The sequence below is a fragment of the Protomyctophum bolini genome, assembly GCF_963924005.1.
Source record: "Protomyctophum bolini genome assembly, chromosome: 1".
In the NCBI taxonomy this organism is placed as follows: domain Eukaryota; kingdom Metazoa; phylum Chordata; class Actinopteri; order Myctophiformes; family Myctophidae; genus Protomyctophum; species Protomyctophum bolini.
The window spans coordinates 19,480,278-19,496,856 of record NC_137862.1 but is presented as its reverse complement, the minus strand read 5'-3'; the positions used below and the strand labels follow the sequence as shown (position 1 = coordinate 19,496,856).

Here is a 16,579-nt window from a genome sequence, read left to right as displayed (position 1 = left end):
GTTTTTTACAGAGGAAGAGAGAGAGGATGTGGGGTGGGGAAAGGAGGGGTCAGGGGATAAGATGCTACAGTATACCGCAGTTTCCCTAAACAAAATAAAATACCATTTGGAAAGTGAAAGGCTCACAAGGCAGGAAGGGGGGGGTAATGCGAGGGACAAGTTTGTGGGATTATCAGAAGAAAATGGGTTGGAAGTAGCCCCTGATTAAAAGAACTGGCACACAATACTTTTATCCGGTTTAGATGGTTGTATTTGGTAAACATGGTCCTGTACGATGCATTAATGTAGTAATGAATTCACCATGTAACTGCCTGTCCAATAGAGGCAGACTTTGCAGGAACCCAAACATTTAATGCACTATTAAAGTTGATTGTTACTCTGTACAGCTCCTTGCCTTGATCTGTCTCCGTGTCGTTTTTTGTAGACTCTGACAGCTGGTACTTAGGTGTATATATGTTCACAACGTGCAGGAGTGTGTGTTGCCCTTGGGTGAATTCTGACCCCACTATTTGCTCTGTTTGACAGGATGCCCTGCAGGCCTGTTTAACTGTTCTCCCACATTGTTTTGTAATCATAGTGGGTAAAACACTTAAGTGAATGTGCACACCCAGGCACACGTATGTGTACACAAATTGACTATAGTTTTCACAATGTGAGAATACGGTATGTGTTTAATAAACGCACCTTATACTTTGTATGTAAGTGACAGCAATTGGAAAACAGGCCAGCATTCACATTAGACTCTCGTGTTTCGGACATGTGTCTATATCAGTGGTTCTCAAACTTCTCTAGAAAGCATTCGCGGCTCACACATCTGACCACTTAACAGGGCAGCCACATTTTCAGAGCCTTTTCATTTATTATGTTTATTTTAATGATCAATCAATCGTGTTCTGGCTTTGATCAACGGAACTAACAAAAAGCACCACTTTCTGTTTTTTTGTTTCGTATTAATGTTATATTATACAGTGTTTTGTCAATTATTTGGGGGCCCACTTGCAATATCCTCACAGTCCACACGTTGGAAATGGCTGGTTTATAGCCGCTAATGTACAGGCTCTAGTCATCCATCCTTGGAAGCTCACGTAATAATCTGTTTACATTTGGTAGTACCAACACCTTGGTATGTTAAACCTCTTTTAGGTTAAATATATATTCATACATTTTCCGCCACTGCTCCGGGTTTGCAGCGATTTCCGGTTGTGAACCTGGGATACAGTGAATATTGTCATCCATCAATATAGCTATGTTTCATTCTGCAATCATCTTATCATTGCCCTTGTTTAGTCCAGTATTGATCAAGAGACGTCCAGGTGTAGCTCAGTTGAGTTTCTCTCGTTTGACTGTATCTCTCCCTGCCTCAGTCACCCAAGCCTCTTCGCTGATCCTTGCTGTTGGTGTACCACTCGGAAGGCCTGGAGGAACTCAGTGAAGTCTATACTCCCGTCCTTGTTGAAGTCGATGCTGCGCGCGAGGTCGTCTATGGATCTCTCATCCAGGTCCACACCCAGGTGGGTGCTGAAGAGACGCCAGGTGTTACGGAACTCCTCGATGGAGATCAGGCCTGGATGTGAATGTTGCATGTTAGAATGTCACAACAAGTCATTGATTTAATTGACTGTAAAAATTACACTGTGATGTGCTGGGCGCCCACTGTGGCTGCCACATGATGTCATGCTTAAAGCAAAACATTAAAAGTCCATAGACTTGGCTGCCACATGACGTCACGAGTGGGTGTTATGTTTTTGCCACATGACGTCATGTCTGAAAGCCAGACATTGGAGGGGATAGCGCCCAAAGAAATAATAATAATAATAATATATATATATATATATATATATATATATATATATATATATATAATAAAATACCCGATTAATAAGCTAACCCCATTTTGGGTATGTAATTATAGGTGTCCCCAAAAATACAGTAATGTACACAATATTCATTTAAAACACACGCAGATTTTAGACACAATTGCCTGTACAAAATAAAAGTGATATGTCTCTACCTGACTGGTCCTTGTCTATAATGTTGAATATGATCTCCAGGTTGGTCCTGTATCTGAACAGAGTTTCAGCCATGTGGGGTGTAACCTACAGCAACAACATCACATGTTAGTCATTAGCAGTGCTGGAGGAAGTATGTAGTAAGTAAAAGTAACAGTGCCACAGGATAAAGTAAAGTAAAAGTCCTGCATTCTATTCTACATTATTACTTTAGTCAAAGTACTAGCATCAAAATATACTTAAAGTATAAAAAGTTAAAGTACACTGTCAACAGAGTATTGACCTGCGGCAGTGGGTGGCCTGGGGTCATGTCCTCAAAGCAGGACTGGTACTCCACACTGCCATCTGCTGTCAGACGTGCCAAGTGTGGGCGAAGTGTGCACCATGGCAGGTCCAATCTCAGCACAGACGTCAGCACTTCAGCCCATTCACTGACCGACACACATCCTGAACACACATGTACACCTACAGTATGCATTTTGTGTTTTTTTCCCCGTAAATGAATGCCTTACTTGATCATACTACACTAACTACAGCGTATTTTTTTATTTGAATCCTGAAAAGTCACATGAGGTTTCCACCCGACAGAGACGATATATACAGTACCTCCAGAAAGGAGTACTGACATGATCATATACACAACATCACATAAAATCCCCAGTGTTTAATTCATCCATTTGTAATTCTGAGAGTGATACCAAATGTTACCGTAATGGGGCTTTCACACAGCACATGCATAGGTGCCAACTTTGCTGCTGGGCAGCACAAGCACAGTGTGAAGCACCAAGAACAAAATATATTGGCAGCCATCTATATCATCCTGTAGTGAGCTAGTGCTAGGTTAGGCAGATATCAATGTATTGTAGTATAGTGCTTTGTTACAAAACATCGTAGGCCTAAATTAAGGGATATTTCACTTTCCAAAAAACCTTTGGTCATTTTATCGTCTACTCAGGCTTGTGTGAACACCCTAGACAGTTTTTAACCTGCTCAATTCAGTAATTAGTTATTTGATATTCATTTTAGCTGCCCCGCCCCCTTAATTTTTTTTTTTTATAATTGTTTTGGAAAAGAATTCGGAGGAGGAGACTAACGGCTGTATTTTGCGTGTCTTAAGTACCAGGTCTTATTCCCTAACTTGAGTAAACTAAAGACCTGGAGGCGTGATCAATGCTCTTTGGCCACTCAGAATAGCCAAATGGCATTGATCACGCCTCCAGGTCTTAAATAAATAAAAACTGTAAATGAAAATACACTCTCGTCACCACTCTAATACATGAGTCCCCCTCACGTATTAGAAGGAGAATATCAGTCACCAGAAAAAAAGGACAGGTGTTTTCGATGAATCTATCATGGTTAAAATGGAGTTTGAAGTTACAATGAGTTTGTATAGGAATGGGGCGGGGCAGCTAAAAAAGGGTGTTCATATAAGTAGAAAATATCCCTTTAACAACAGATTTTTCGCCATTCTACATTTTCATTTATCCTAAAAGTTTTGAACAATTTAGATTCTTCTCTTCTTTGGCAAAACATTTTCAGATGGATGTCCGCAGCCAAATAGGCTACATATCAATTTGGGGGTACTTGACTTGAAAAGGTTTGAGCATCACTGATCAAGGGCACGTGCTGCCTATGCATGCCCCCTGTCAAAGACCCCAAAGGGTCTCAGAGTGAGCAGTGGGTTTACCTTACCAGTGTGTGAGTAGTGTGTATACCTTACCTGTGTGTGAGTATAGTGGGTATACCTTACCAGTGTGTGAGTAGTGGGTTTACCTTATCAGTGTGTGAGTACTGTAGTGGGTTTACCTTACCAGTGTGTGAGTACTAGTGTGGGTATACCTTACCAGTATGTGAGTAGTGTGGGTATACCTTAACAGTGTGTGAGTAGTGGGTTTACCTTACCAGTGTGTGAGTAGTGTGTATACGTTACCAGTGTGACAATTATCATACCGCAGGAAGCCAGACATCAACTCAGAGCGATGGGCAAAGAACTTCTCCTTCAGAGCCCTGAGAGCAGAACCCTCCGCTGCTCTTACACTAGGCGCACGCGCGCGCACGCACACACACACACACACACACACACACACACACACACACACACACACACACACACACACACACACACACACACACACACACACACACACACACACACACACACACACACACACACACACACACACAGTATCCAATGATTAGAGCAACATAGCTCAGCTAATAAAATAAACTACATAAATAAAGCCTGCTGCAACACACACACACACACACACACACACACATTACCTACCTCTGGGTGAGAGTGAGCTTGCGGGTGGAGCGGCTGACTTGGTACTGATAGAAGCGAGGAACAAGCTCTCTGCCCAGTTTGATGTAGGCACCACGGTTACTGCCCTCCTCATAATAGTTAGAGGCAGAGAAGATGGTGATTACCTTTAACACACGCACACACGCACATCATCATCACATCATCAATGTCTGAATGTCTGTGTCTGAATGTGTGTCAGAAACACCGCCGTATCTCCTCACCACCTGCACCAATCACTCCCACTTCCACTCCCACAATATCTCACAACGGGTAAGGGCTAGTCAGGTATAATTGACTCAATTCCAATATGTCTAAAATGTTTTTTAAATCTACATAGATTAGTCTGATTAATCGCTTATTGTTGTACAATGGTGGCGTACAAAAAATAGCAAAAATACAGTAATTGATTGATTTGAAGTCATATGGCCCATGCAGCGAACCTATAGTCTACCTGTCCATTATGACAGAGCTCACAGCCCTATAGTCTACCTGTCCATTATGACAGAGCTCATATCCCTCCTGTTTGCACTCATGCGAGCGGATGAGCAGCTGCAGGTGGTGGCTGAGCAGCAGTCTCTGGGTGACGTCAGGGCCAAAGTAACAACCTCCCCCTCTGAAGGTGTTGGGACTGCACCCCTCCTGGGGCTTGGGGTCGCTCCACAACAAATCCACTATCTGCCGGGAGGAGACAGAGAGGATAGGATCACACCTGGTTTATATTTTAGAGTATATGTTAATAGAGACGGCACCGGATTTCTCCTCCCATCCACTTGCATTAAGTTGCTCAAAAGCGATTTCACTCCTCCTTCCGTGTAGGAACAGAGTGCATTCTGGGATTGATTGACCCAATAACATGAACGCGCTGGCCGTTGACTATCATTGCGCCGTTTGCGCGCGTTCACATATGAAACATTCGTTCACGTGTCATGGGCCCAATAATATGAACGTGCGCAATGATAGTCAACGGACCAGTGCTGGCTCGAGCTGCAATGACAAATTCGGCCACTATGTCCATTTCGCCTCAGGGTTTCCTCCGGGTACCGTCTCTATTAATATATACTAAGGTTTATATAGGCTACGCAAGGCGTTAAGAGCTTGTCGGGATATTTTTGTAGGGCTATTTTCGTGCTGGCAGCTCAAAGTATGTAAATCAGGAATAACAGCCCTTCTGGCCCTCAGGTTGTGAATCACTGAGTTGGGGCATTAAAGACATGACATTTATTAGATAAATAATGTATTTTACACCAGATGGCAACCATAGTGACTAATGACTTGATCCATGCCCCACCCCCACTCCTTAGGCTCGATCTATTTCAGCCATTTGACCTGTTTCCACTCCTGCTGGTGTTGGGGTGGGGAGGGTGGAGGGACAGTAGACAGGGAGTCCAGGAAGGGCACTTGGAGGACGTCAGCAGCAGCAGTGTAGGGCAGGCAGGGCTGTGGTGATCTGGGCGAGCACACAGAGGATGAAGAGGACGAAGAGGAAGAGGAGGAGTCTTGTCGGCTCAGCCCACAGTGTCTCTTCCTGCAAGGAATCAAATGTGTTGTCAACTAATCGATTTAATTGATTATAGTGATCGAATCATTAAATACAAAAATCTTTCAAAACAAACAACAATTTTCAAAATAGTAAAAATTGCATGTAGAGATCTATAAGACACTATTAAAAAATCACTGTATAAAATCACTGTATATATATAATCACTGTATAAAATAGGGTTTATGTGTTTAATGCATTCCTTGTTATATAATGTATTCTTCTTGTTTATTCAATGAATCGGAAAAGCAATCTATAGAATAATTACTAAGAAGATTATTGTTAGTTGCAGGCTTCAAATGTTTAATTAAATTTGTTTATGGCCATGTTTAGTTGCCAAACGGCGTACAGAACGTTAATTACACTGTGTTACATTAACACTCAGAATGTTGCTGTGCTGTAGAAAAGGGAGCTCTTTTCCCTCCATGAGATGTTCACAGACCTCTGAATGGGGGTCTTCTGGCTCCTGTGGCTACGACAGTTGCCTGGGCGAGCGCTGTCTGTCGCCCTCGTCCTGCTGCTACGGACATCCTGCTCATTCACATCATACCTAGGCAACCTCAGTGCAGACTTGACCTTGAGGACGGAGCCAGAGAAAGAGAATGAGGATGGAATCACATTTCCACTTGTCGGCACTCTCGGGTGGAAACCATGTATGTCACCAAACGATTACTTTCCAGCAAATGGAAAACATAATAAAAATAACCTGTGTTTGGATCCAGTGTGGTTATTATTTATTTAGTCACAAGCTTTTGTTAATATCGTTCATTGGTTCACTATTCATAAAAACCTACAGACAAACTTATAGCAACATACTACAACAACATTATAAGATCTGACCCGGTCCAGCTCTCTTAATTACACAGCAAAATCCTCACTGTTACGGGTCCACGTTTACACTCTCAGAGTTCAATTAACACTCCAGATTTACTGGTTGAGAGTTCAAACTTCTATATCTTTAGACCACTGGTCTACATTCTTTCCTGATACAAATCAGAACTTAGACTTATTGCACATTTAGAGGGATGAACATGTCAAGGTATCTAAGGTGGTAACCTTGTGTCTCTCTATTGTGCTGAGGAAGTTGAGGTCGGTCTGGTCCGATATGCCCCCATGAACAATCAATACTTTGCCGTCGATCACCGTGGCGATTGGCAGAAGGCTGAACACATCTTGAAACAGCTGAAGAATCTCTCGGCCAAAGGTCTGGAGACAGACGTCACCATTACCACTCAAATCAATGCTCTCCCAACCCCAGTGATGCAGTGAAAGAGTCGTGGCCACAAGGTGGCAGTGGATGCATGGTAGAAATTGAGTTATAGACAATGAATGTATGGTGCCAGTGGTCATAACAACAACTAAAACAAAAACATATATCATATCTGTACCTTGTACTTCTGCATGACTTCTTTTGTGAATCCATATCTGGAACAACACAACCAGTGCATCAACGTGAAGTTTTTAGTTTTCAGAGTTAAATGACAGGATTTAGGTCTAGTGTGACAGGAGTTACTACTATCTCTAAAGTCTACGTGTTTGTCTACTAAATACATGTATTCTATGTACAGAACAAATGACAAACCTGAGATTCATGATGTGGTCTTCATGGTTACCTCTGTTGAGGTGCATGTGGTCAGGGTACAGCAGAAGGTATGCAAAGAGCAGGACGACCACCTCCACGGACTGTTTCCCCCGGTCCACAAAGTCCCCGTTAAACACGTACGAGGTGTCTGCAGAGGGAAGGCCATTCTAAAGAGAGAGAAAAACAACATCAACTATCGCAACATAAACTGTATATACTGTGGGATTTCTTTGGATTGTTTTTTTTTTTATGATGATGGTTTTTACGTGCTATTTTGGTCAATGAACCTTCATGCAACATCAATGGAGTTAAGTATCAAACTGGGTGAAACAGTTCAGCTAGCTGGTGGGACTACGGTTGGAAATGACTGAATCCAGGGGCACGGTGGTGGCACAGTTGGTAGTGCTGTCGCCTCACAGCTATAAGGAAATTACTGAATCCTAAATGTATATTTACCTTGTAAAATATGAGAAGCAAGTCGTCAAGCCGTCCATGTAGATCACCTAAATGAGAAATAACAGGAATATTGATGGATATTGTACAAAAGTATTTTCTTATCAAAATGTACTTAAAGTACCAAAAGTAGAAAGTACTCATTATGCAAAAGGTCCAATTTCTCTTTTTATACAAATGTATAAATTGTATAAAAATCCTTTGACAATCTGCATCGTAATTGTATAGGCTAGGGCCTAAATGGAAACAAGACTGCAAGGACTTTATTTGGTGCCCTTTTAAAGCTTTTTGCCTTTATTGTTGCAACGATAGTTACAAGAGAAGATAGATAGGAAAGAGAGAGAGAGAAGGGAAGACAAAGGCCGGCCTATGCCTAAATGTGGCATGCGCCTGGACCGCTAGGCCAGTGGGCGCCCGGTGCTATCCCTTTTGAACTGAGTGTTTGACTGTACTCTGTTGCTGTTTTTACATTTATGTTCAATAAACTATTCAATCAATCAATTTTCAAAAGTCAGAAATGTATCATGTAGGGTTGAAGTGGTTAATGTATGTTTTGTAATAACAATCAAAATCTACAAAGTAACTAATAACTAAAGTTTTCAAATAATTGTAGCGGAGTAAAAGTATAATATTTCCCTCTGAGGTGTAGTGGAGTACAAATAAAAATACAGAAAAGCTTAACAAGCTTCCACTCATGCTTCCGCTATGCTTCACAAGGAATCTCTCGAACATTGTGCCTTCAATTTTGACACGAGCCCCAGAGCTGGAAGGAGGCGTCTACCTTTTTATGTCTATGGTCTCAATAAGACAGCCCTCCCCCTTTCCACAAGGTGGGGCGAGTGCACCAAAGCATTATGGTCATTGTAGTAATCTAGCAATCCAGTCAAACCCTAGTCATACACAGACTACATTATTCTTTCTGGCCATAGAGTGCAAATTTCAAATTGTGCTACTGTTATCTACTACAAATACTTTTTTTCCAGTGGTGAAATGTCCCTTTTAAGTACATGTACTTAGTAAACACCACTGGAAAATGGATGGAAACAGCTGTGGCGACTAGCCTAGAGAAAGATATTATGTACTGCATGTTCCACGGGCATCATCACAGCCATTCACCTTTCTATTCATTTATTTAGAAGCCCATTGTGTGCTGCCTCTGGCAAAACCTGATACCACGAAAGATCATATGACAAGGACTTACAACTCCACAAAACACTAAAAGGAACAAGATAAGTGAAGAAGGATGACTTACCACATACAGTGATCTCCTTGGCATAGGATGTAGACAGGTGTGTGATGTTAGGCATGTGTCTGAGGAGTTTCTTGGTCTCGTTCAACAGCTGCATCACATACTTAGCATGAAGGGCCTGGATTGAAGCATTTTGATTTAGTTTAGTTTTCCTGTAGGTCTTTTGGATAAAATGTAATCTACTGTAGTCATAGTTTAGTCGACAAAATGCCATACGATTTTAGTCAGGCAGTTAGGCAGGCCTTGATTGCATCGCAATGGAAGATTTTACACTTGGTTGCATGCTGAAAATAGCCGATCTACAAGCTCAGTCACAACGTGTCACAGCATGACACATTGTAAGCTATTTTCCGGCTATTTTCGCTATACTTTGAAAATACAATCTGGGCAAACTATCAAACCCAGTTAGTACTCTCTCCTCATGCCTTCGGTGGAGACAAAAAGTAACGAAAAATGAAAAACTACAGCAACCTTGCTCTGGTATACCTGTTGGTTCTTGAAGGCGTTGAGCAGCGTGTTGGTGTGCGACACGGAGAGGGGGAAAGAGAGGCGTGGGCCGCTGTAGGACTCTGGTACTGGGATGAGGTTGTAGCGTGACTCTCTGTCCAGCCAGGGGTCAACCACTGGATCCAACAGCTGGGAGATCAGGTCTGGAACACAGGACACATGCAGGGGTCTGCTTACTAAAAGCGGCTTTTGGGCTTGTTTTTCGGAAAGGTTGCTTGTAAATATTGGTAGTTGCGGGTTGCATTTTTTGGGGGGCTTGTATTCTAATGTGTAGTTGGGGCTTGTTTCCTAATGTTGTTTAAATCAGTGGTCCTCAAACATTTTCATGTCAAGGACCCATGCATTTGTCCGCGAACCCCCATCTGAAAATATAAGGACCCACATACAAGATTTGTGTAGTTAAAATGTTTCAATAGCAGATCTACAAGCTCACAAAGTGTTGCATCGCATTATTTTCAAATAGCCAATGTAATATAGTAGGTATGTTTTGGCCTTGTTTTCATAGACTTGGTTGCTTGTTTCTGAGTTTCACTGTACCTGTTGGGAATCATCATCATCCGTCATCCTCTTTTCAAGCGATTCTCAAACTTTTCTTTTATAAATTCCATTACGGTATTTTTGTTAACTGTTGACTATAATAATCCTGCTTCATAATCAATCATTCGTTTCAATGTCTGGCTTTTTGTTGACCTCAACGTTGTATATTACAGGTCCTTCTAAATGCTAATGAGCGTCTGAATTTATGCAGGCAAACAGGGCATGAAGAGGCTTGTGTGTGTGTGTGTGTGTGTGTGTGTGTGTGTGTGTGTGTGTGTGTGTGTGTGTGTGTGTGTGTGTGTGTGTGTGTGTGTGTGCACATGACATGAGCGTACGTGAGTCAAATGTCCCCACACAGAGTATAGTAGAGAAAGGGTTGTTTTATGATAACAATTAGGAACACATGTGTGTGTTTACAGATGATGATCTCTGCATTACTACAACACCACTATAAAGGAAACATATCAGGCTCTATTTTTGTCCATGCTTATCCTAATTTTACTATTTTGAAAATAAGTTTTTAATAATTCAACTAGCCGATCTACATCGACATGTTGTGAGCTTGTAGATTGCTATTTTACCTTTTATTTTTACCTAGTTTTTCAAAATAGTAAAAAAAAAGGTAGTTTAGGGATAAGGGGTTTAGCACTGACCAGAGCCATCTAATAGAAGAGTTTTGCTCGAGCGCTGTTCATGCAGCCTGAACTGAGACAAGCTGGAGCGAGGGCGGTGAAAATAAGAGCCATTTTAGGCATGTGTGCAACATGCCAACTGTTTTAAAGTAATGTAATGACAACTAAAGTCTCTGTAATGTTTATGTTGTACGATTACTCCAAAACAATCCATTCTAAAATAAAGAGATTTAAGATCATTAAAGCTGGGCTGTTGCCTGGGTCCAATGCATTTCTGCCTACTTCCGGTCCAGGACTTGTCCCAGTTGGTTGTCCCCATTCCCAATAGAAGTCTATGTAGAAGAGCCGCCATTGGACTGAAGCCCCATGAAGTGAACGGAGTTTGCGTAACTCTGTCTTACTCTATGGCTCTGGCACTGACGGAAATAGAGCCTCTGTCGGGTGGAAACCTCATTATGTCCAAAACCTTTCAGGATTCAAATTCAATATTAACAAAAGTAGCAGATCTGCAAGCTCAAAACGCGTCGCGAAGTGGATTTGCTACTTTTTATGCTTTTGTATGACATTATGTAATTATGATCAAGTAGGGCAAAGATGTCCCCCCAAAAAAACTCATACTTTAAGTTAAAATATGTAGATAAGAGGTCTCTGCCTTTGATAATGAAGTGTGTTGGCCAGAGGAGTGGGCAACAGCTGTGTTTGTACAATACACCAGCACACTGTCCACAGCACACACACCTGTTGCTAAGCAACAACAAGCACTGGGGTTTTGAACACCAAAATCCAGGAGCCCGACAGAACAAATCTAATGTTAGTTTCATGGAAGCACAATAGTGAACAATAAAATCATGATTGTAAAAATGACAACAACAAACATTTTAATTTAGTAAAGACAGAACACCGATTCTGTGTCTGCAACATCAGTGGCTGTGCAATGTGCTTAATGAAAGAAAGAGAGAGGTCCCAAAGGTTTCTCTTTGAGGGACATTATTTTGTGCAACATAACATGAGGTTTACTGTAATCTGGGGCATTACTGTCGACGCCAGGCGATAGCAGATGTTTTCGCCCACACAAACAAAACACATGTTTTTGTATTTAAAATTTTAATCCTTTGGATTCTGTCCTAACATCCCGCAAATGGGTACACAGTATCTCCATAGTCATGTGATCAAGGGGGATCTGTCCGATATTTGATATTCTATGATCCTATGGCTAACACTGGCTTCCAAAGTCTGCAGGATTGGTCCATTTTGAACAAAATGCCTCAAATCATGAACGCATGAACATGCATGAACATTCCTACTAGGCTGAGGACTGTTGGCCTGTTATAGTGCCACCAGCAGGTGGATTTCTGGAACAAAATGTCTCAAATCATGAATTTGAACGTCCAATTGCCGTCAAAGGCTTGAGAAAAAAACTACCCTTTTCACATTGGCCTATTATAGCGCCACCAGGAAGCCACAATAACCTAACTACCTGACCTGTGCTCTGAGGAGCACCTTTTCTAGTTTACTTTGAGGTTATTCTATCTATTACTTTTTGATCAAACAAGAAAATGTGTTTTTATTGTTATTTTTACTAGCACAAGTTGTACAAAGATTGTGAAAATAAGAGATCTACAAGCTGACAACATGTCGCAAAATAAATTGTAGCGTCAATGTGTTGATATATTATGTGGGGAGGGAGAAACTACTTCTCAATTAACGTATTCGCTTAAACTACATGGACAAGAATAAGTAGGTAAAGGTGTTTGCACACTGGTGCTTTGTGTTTTTTCGGCTGAAGTCTTTGACTTTTTTCTCAAATAAAAAGTATTTCTTTTTTAATAAAACCTTAACTTCTGTGTCAACATACCCAGGATTTAATCATGTTATCACGGAGGGGAGTAGAGGTGTGCTCACCTGGTCCATTACCGTTCAGGTGGGTGAAGTTGTCCAGCATGAAACTAAAGAAACTGGACAGCTGAGGAGAGAAGAGAAATAAAACTTTCACCATAGATAGATAGATAGATAGATAGATAGATAGATAGATAGATAGATAGATAGATAGATAGATAGATAGATAGATAGATAGACAGATAGATAGATAGATAGATAGATAGATAGATAGATAGATAGATAGATAGATAGATAGATAGATAGATAGATAGATTCTTTATTTTTGTGTCATGCACCCAAGGCGCCCAGCCCACATGGACTTATAGGACACACCATACAAATCATTGCTTCAATATTGCATTGTGTACAAGAAACAGGTTTGTTTCTATTGCACTATGCACTGTTTATGCATGGCTGCCTGGATAGCCTTTTTTTTCTTTCTTTTTTATATATATAAAATATATCTATATATATAGAATATATATATATATATATATATATATATATATATATATAAATCAAATTTAGAACCAATAAAAGCCTTAATAATCGAGAAGCAGTTTTTAGTCTGATAACCCTGTACTATATCTGCTACTTTTGATATTTTTGAATTTGACAGTTTTGGCCAACAGAGACGTTGTGGTACCTGCAGTTGGTCCTGTTCGCCTGCATATTCAATGGACTGGAAGATGTTCCAGGTGTACCGCCGCCTCATCTCCAGGCGAGCCATGTAGCGCCGGTACCATCTCTGGATTAAAATGGCCGCCTTCATGGCTAAGAAACAACACCCACGTTTATCTTTTCAGCTATTTGTATGAATTTGTTGCCTAATATTGCAAATGATATGTTGATGGTGAAAATGATTTGTTCTGGATCGATGCACAGTACATGAATACATATACACAGTAAAATCCTCAGTGTCAATTTAACTCAGAGAGTGCACAAGTGGAAACAAAGGGACCCTTATGGGTTTAGTCTTTGTAAGCCTAAAGTCTAAAGTCTAAAGTTGGGCAAAATTACAAATCACAAAGTGTTCAATTATGATTACTGATCAATTATTTTAAAAAGAATAGTAGATTTACAAGTTAACAATGCGTCGCTGGCTATTTTTGTATACCCCCATTCCTACTAAGTCTAATAGCTAGGTTGCATGGTTAATCAGACTAATAGATTTTTTGATTAGTTGATAAAAAATAAAGAATATATATATTAAAGAATGGCTTCTCGATTTTTCGATTAACCTAAGAAAGATGAAGTCGGTTAATGGCTCTAAATATTGAAGATACATTTCTGGTTAATTGCCCAGAGTTAAATGAACACTGAGGATATTACCATGCATGCACATGCGTGACACAGAACTAAATTTCAAGAGATGAGGGGTGCCTTACTTACTCAGAGCCGGGCTGAGAACCTTGGCAGTATCATCTGTGTGAAGAAACTACAGTTCAGCAGATGAAAGTCATAATTATTGAATAAAATCAAGCGCAACAGAGTGCGAAAGAGAGAGAGATAACAAGACACAGGGGACATGGAAAGGGACCCCGAGACAACAAATTAAAACAGGAGAGGAGAGCGAGATGCAGAACAAAGGAAACCGATCTGTCAAACATGTTGATGACATCACCCAATGTGGAGCTGGAGGAGATATAAGATATCTGCTGAAATATTACAACAGAAAATAATCCATCCATCCATTGTATACATTACAATGCAATACTTTACTGATATGCTGTTTAACCCATTCTGACCTGAGACCAGATTCTAACGCACAGAAGAATGGTGGTTCTTTAACGCATTTTGACCTGAGATCAGATTCTAAAAATGTCTTCTACATCCTGACAGTTTTCTGAAAAAGCTATGTTTCTATGTCAGTCGTTCTTCGATTTTTCAAAAATAGCAGACCTACAAGCTCGTAGCGTGCCACACACACCTCCCACAATGTAAGGTGTCTAATATGAATCTTAACAGTTCATACATGTATGCCTGTCTTGCCTGATGCATTGCACTGCATACTGAGCAGGGCTAACTGATGACAATAGAGGTTTGGGGTTCACTTATAATCTACACCAGTGCTTCTATTTTCACGTCAAGCACCCCATCTGAAAAGTAACCTCCATAGAATGTGTGTTTTTTTAAATCACACCTGTGTGAAGTGAAGGGTGCTCTTATCATCGTACAACACATGACGTAAATTATCCATTCATTGTCAATGGGAATTGACAAAATCGCGAAAATAGATGATTTGCTCGCTCTTATCATCGTACATCATCATGACGTAACATGTCGATTTGCTCAGACACATACAGTATGCCGTAAAGTCTCCATTCGTTGTCAATTGGAATTTGACAAAGTAGACGATTTGCTCACCTTCAGATGACGTAAATTCTCCATTCATTGTCAATGACATTTAATGCTTGTGTTAGGACAAACATCTCTATAGCTATATATAGGAGGGGCTATCGGCCCTCAAAAATAGCAGATGTCGCATGCATGTGTTGTGAGCACTAGATCTGCTATTTTCTAAAAGCTGATGTATAAAACAGGGTTAAAACTTAAAAGTGGTTAAACTGATTTTATTGCTATATTAACAAATTTAGCTGGATACCCTCTGGAACCCCCTCTCCAGGACCCCTGGGGGTCCCCGGACTCCTTTAAGAACCACTACTCTACACTTTATGGGAGTACCGGTAGTTCAATGTTCAAGCGGTCAGAATAAGTATCGAAGTGGTCAACTGGGGGACACAATTAACAAAGTTACCTGTCTCTTTCCTTTGAGCCAGGGGCTCTGTAGCAATGGAGGTGCCACAGCCCATGGTGACATCAGCCAAACGGCCCAGAGGTCATGCAGGTTCAGTAACAGTGGATCACAGCTCTCCAGTGTCACATAGACTATTTCAGCAATAAAATCTGCAAAAAAAAGAGAGAAAATAAATAAAATAACATCAAAAGCTACTGTAACATGATGTGACTCCCTGAATAGGTCTGTTTGGATGGACTCAGTCAATAGTCATTTTAAATCCCTAAATGTCTGTCCTTAATACAGATAGGCCTACAGTATGCAAAATGACCTGAAGTATAGCCATTCCATTGACTTAGCTATAAGTTTGTCACACTGTATTAACATTGTTCAGAAATTATATGTGGTGCTATCCAGCTAATTGCCTTCAGAATACAAAATAGTTCCCTTTGAAAAAGCGATTTAAGGCACAGACGTCAGCTATATGGCAAATGTGTTCTTCTGAAGATATTTGATATATTGGACGCTGACGCTGTCATTATTTGGGAGTGGATCGACATTCGACAACAATAACAACAACAACAACTTAACATTGTGTACTTCAAGTTCTAGGGGAGTTCCGAGTTTAAATTATGCCTTACCTGTGTGTGTGCGCACGATCCCGTAGGCCCTAAAATCAGAAATGTTGTTGCATCGCAAGAGCTATATGAATACGCTATCTTTCTGTGACTCGTCTCTAACCTAATCACAAAACAATGAGAGCAAACAATTACAGATGAGAATACTTCGGGGAACAAGAGCCCTTCTGCGTACTCAGCCTGTCCTGTATACTCTTGCGTAAGACGGTGGCGCGCTCTGACAACAGACCTACCTATACAAGCTACAAGCCCACAGCGCGGCGCTTATCAGACGGCGACACCATGTCGTAGGACTATAAATCAGGCTGTCCCAGCATAGGGCTTTCCTCAGCGCCGATGGATGATGCTATGCCTCATCTCGTCTCGTGAGTCGTGTTGGGAAAACAGCAGCGCACGACACACGACGAGAGCCTGTAGGGTAGGCTATACAGCGCAGCGCGTCATCATAATCATCAGTGATGGAAAGGTAAAGTAGCCTGGATACATTAACTATAATTATGTCACGTGCTGTACAA

At 41.0% G+C, this 16,579-nt stretch overlaps 2 protein-coding genes across 2 annotated transcripts in view; both read right to left on the bottom strand.

Moving 5' to 3' along the window:
- Nucleotides 1-16,579, bottom strand: part of zrsr2 (zinc finger (CCCH type), RNA-binding motif and serine/arginine rich 2) — an 80,733-nt gene that overhangs the window by 16,077 nt on the left and 48,077 nt on the right. The window lies entirely within an intron of this gene.
- Nucleotides 1,236-13,461, bottom strand: ppef1 (protein phosphatase, EF-hand calcium binding domain 1; the record flags this gene model as incomplete). Its single annotated transcript, XM_080760007.1, has 16 exons — nt 1,236-1,564; nt 2,012-2,096; nt 2,293-2,456; nt 3,940-4,046; nt 4,297-4,439; nt 4,804-4,989; nt 5,641-5,839; nt 6,294-6,427; nt 6,908-7,057; nt 7,240-7,276; nt 7,434-7,600; nt 7,890-7,936; nt 9,139-9,253; nt 9,622-9,785; nt 12,714-12,774; nt 13,336-13,461. 16 exons carry the CDS (start codon nt 13,459-13,461, stop codon nt 1,365-1,367), a joined length of 2,085 nt encoding a protein of 694 aa, XP_080616133.1. The 3' UTR covers nt 1,236-1,364.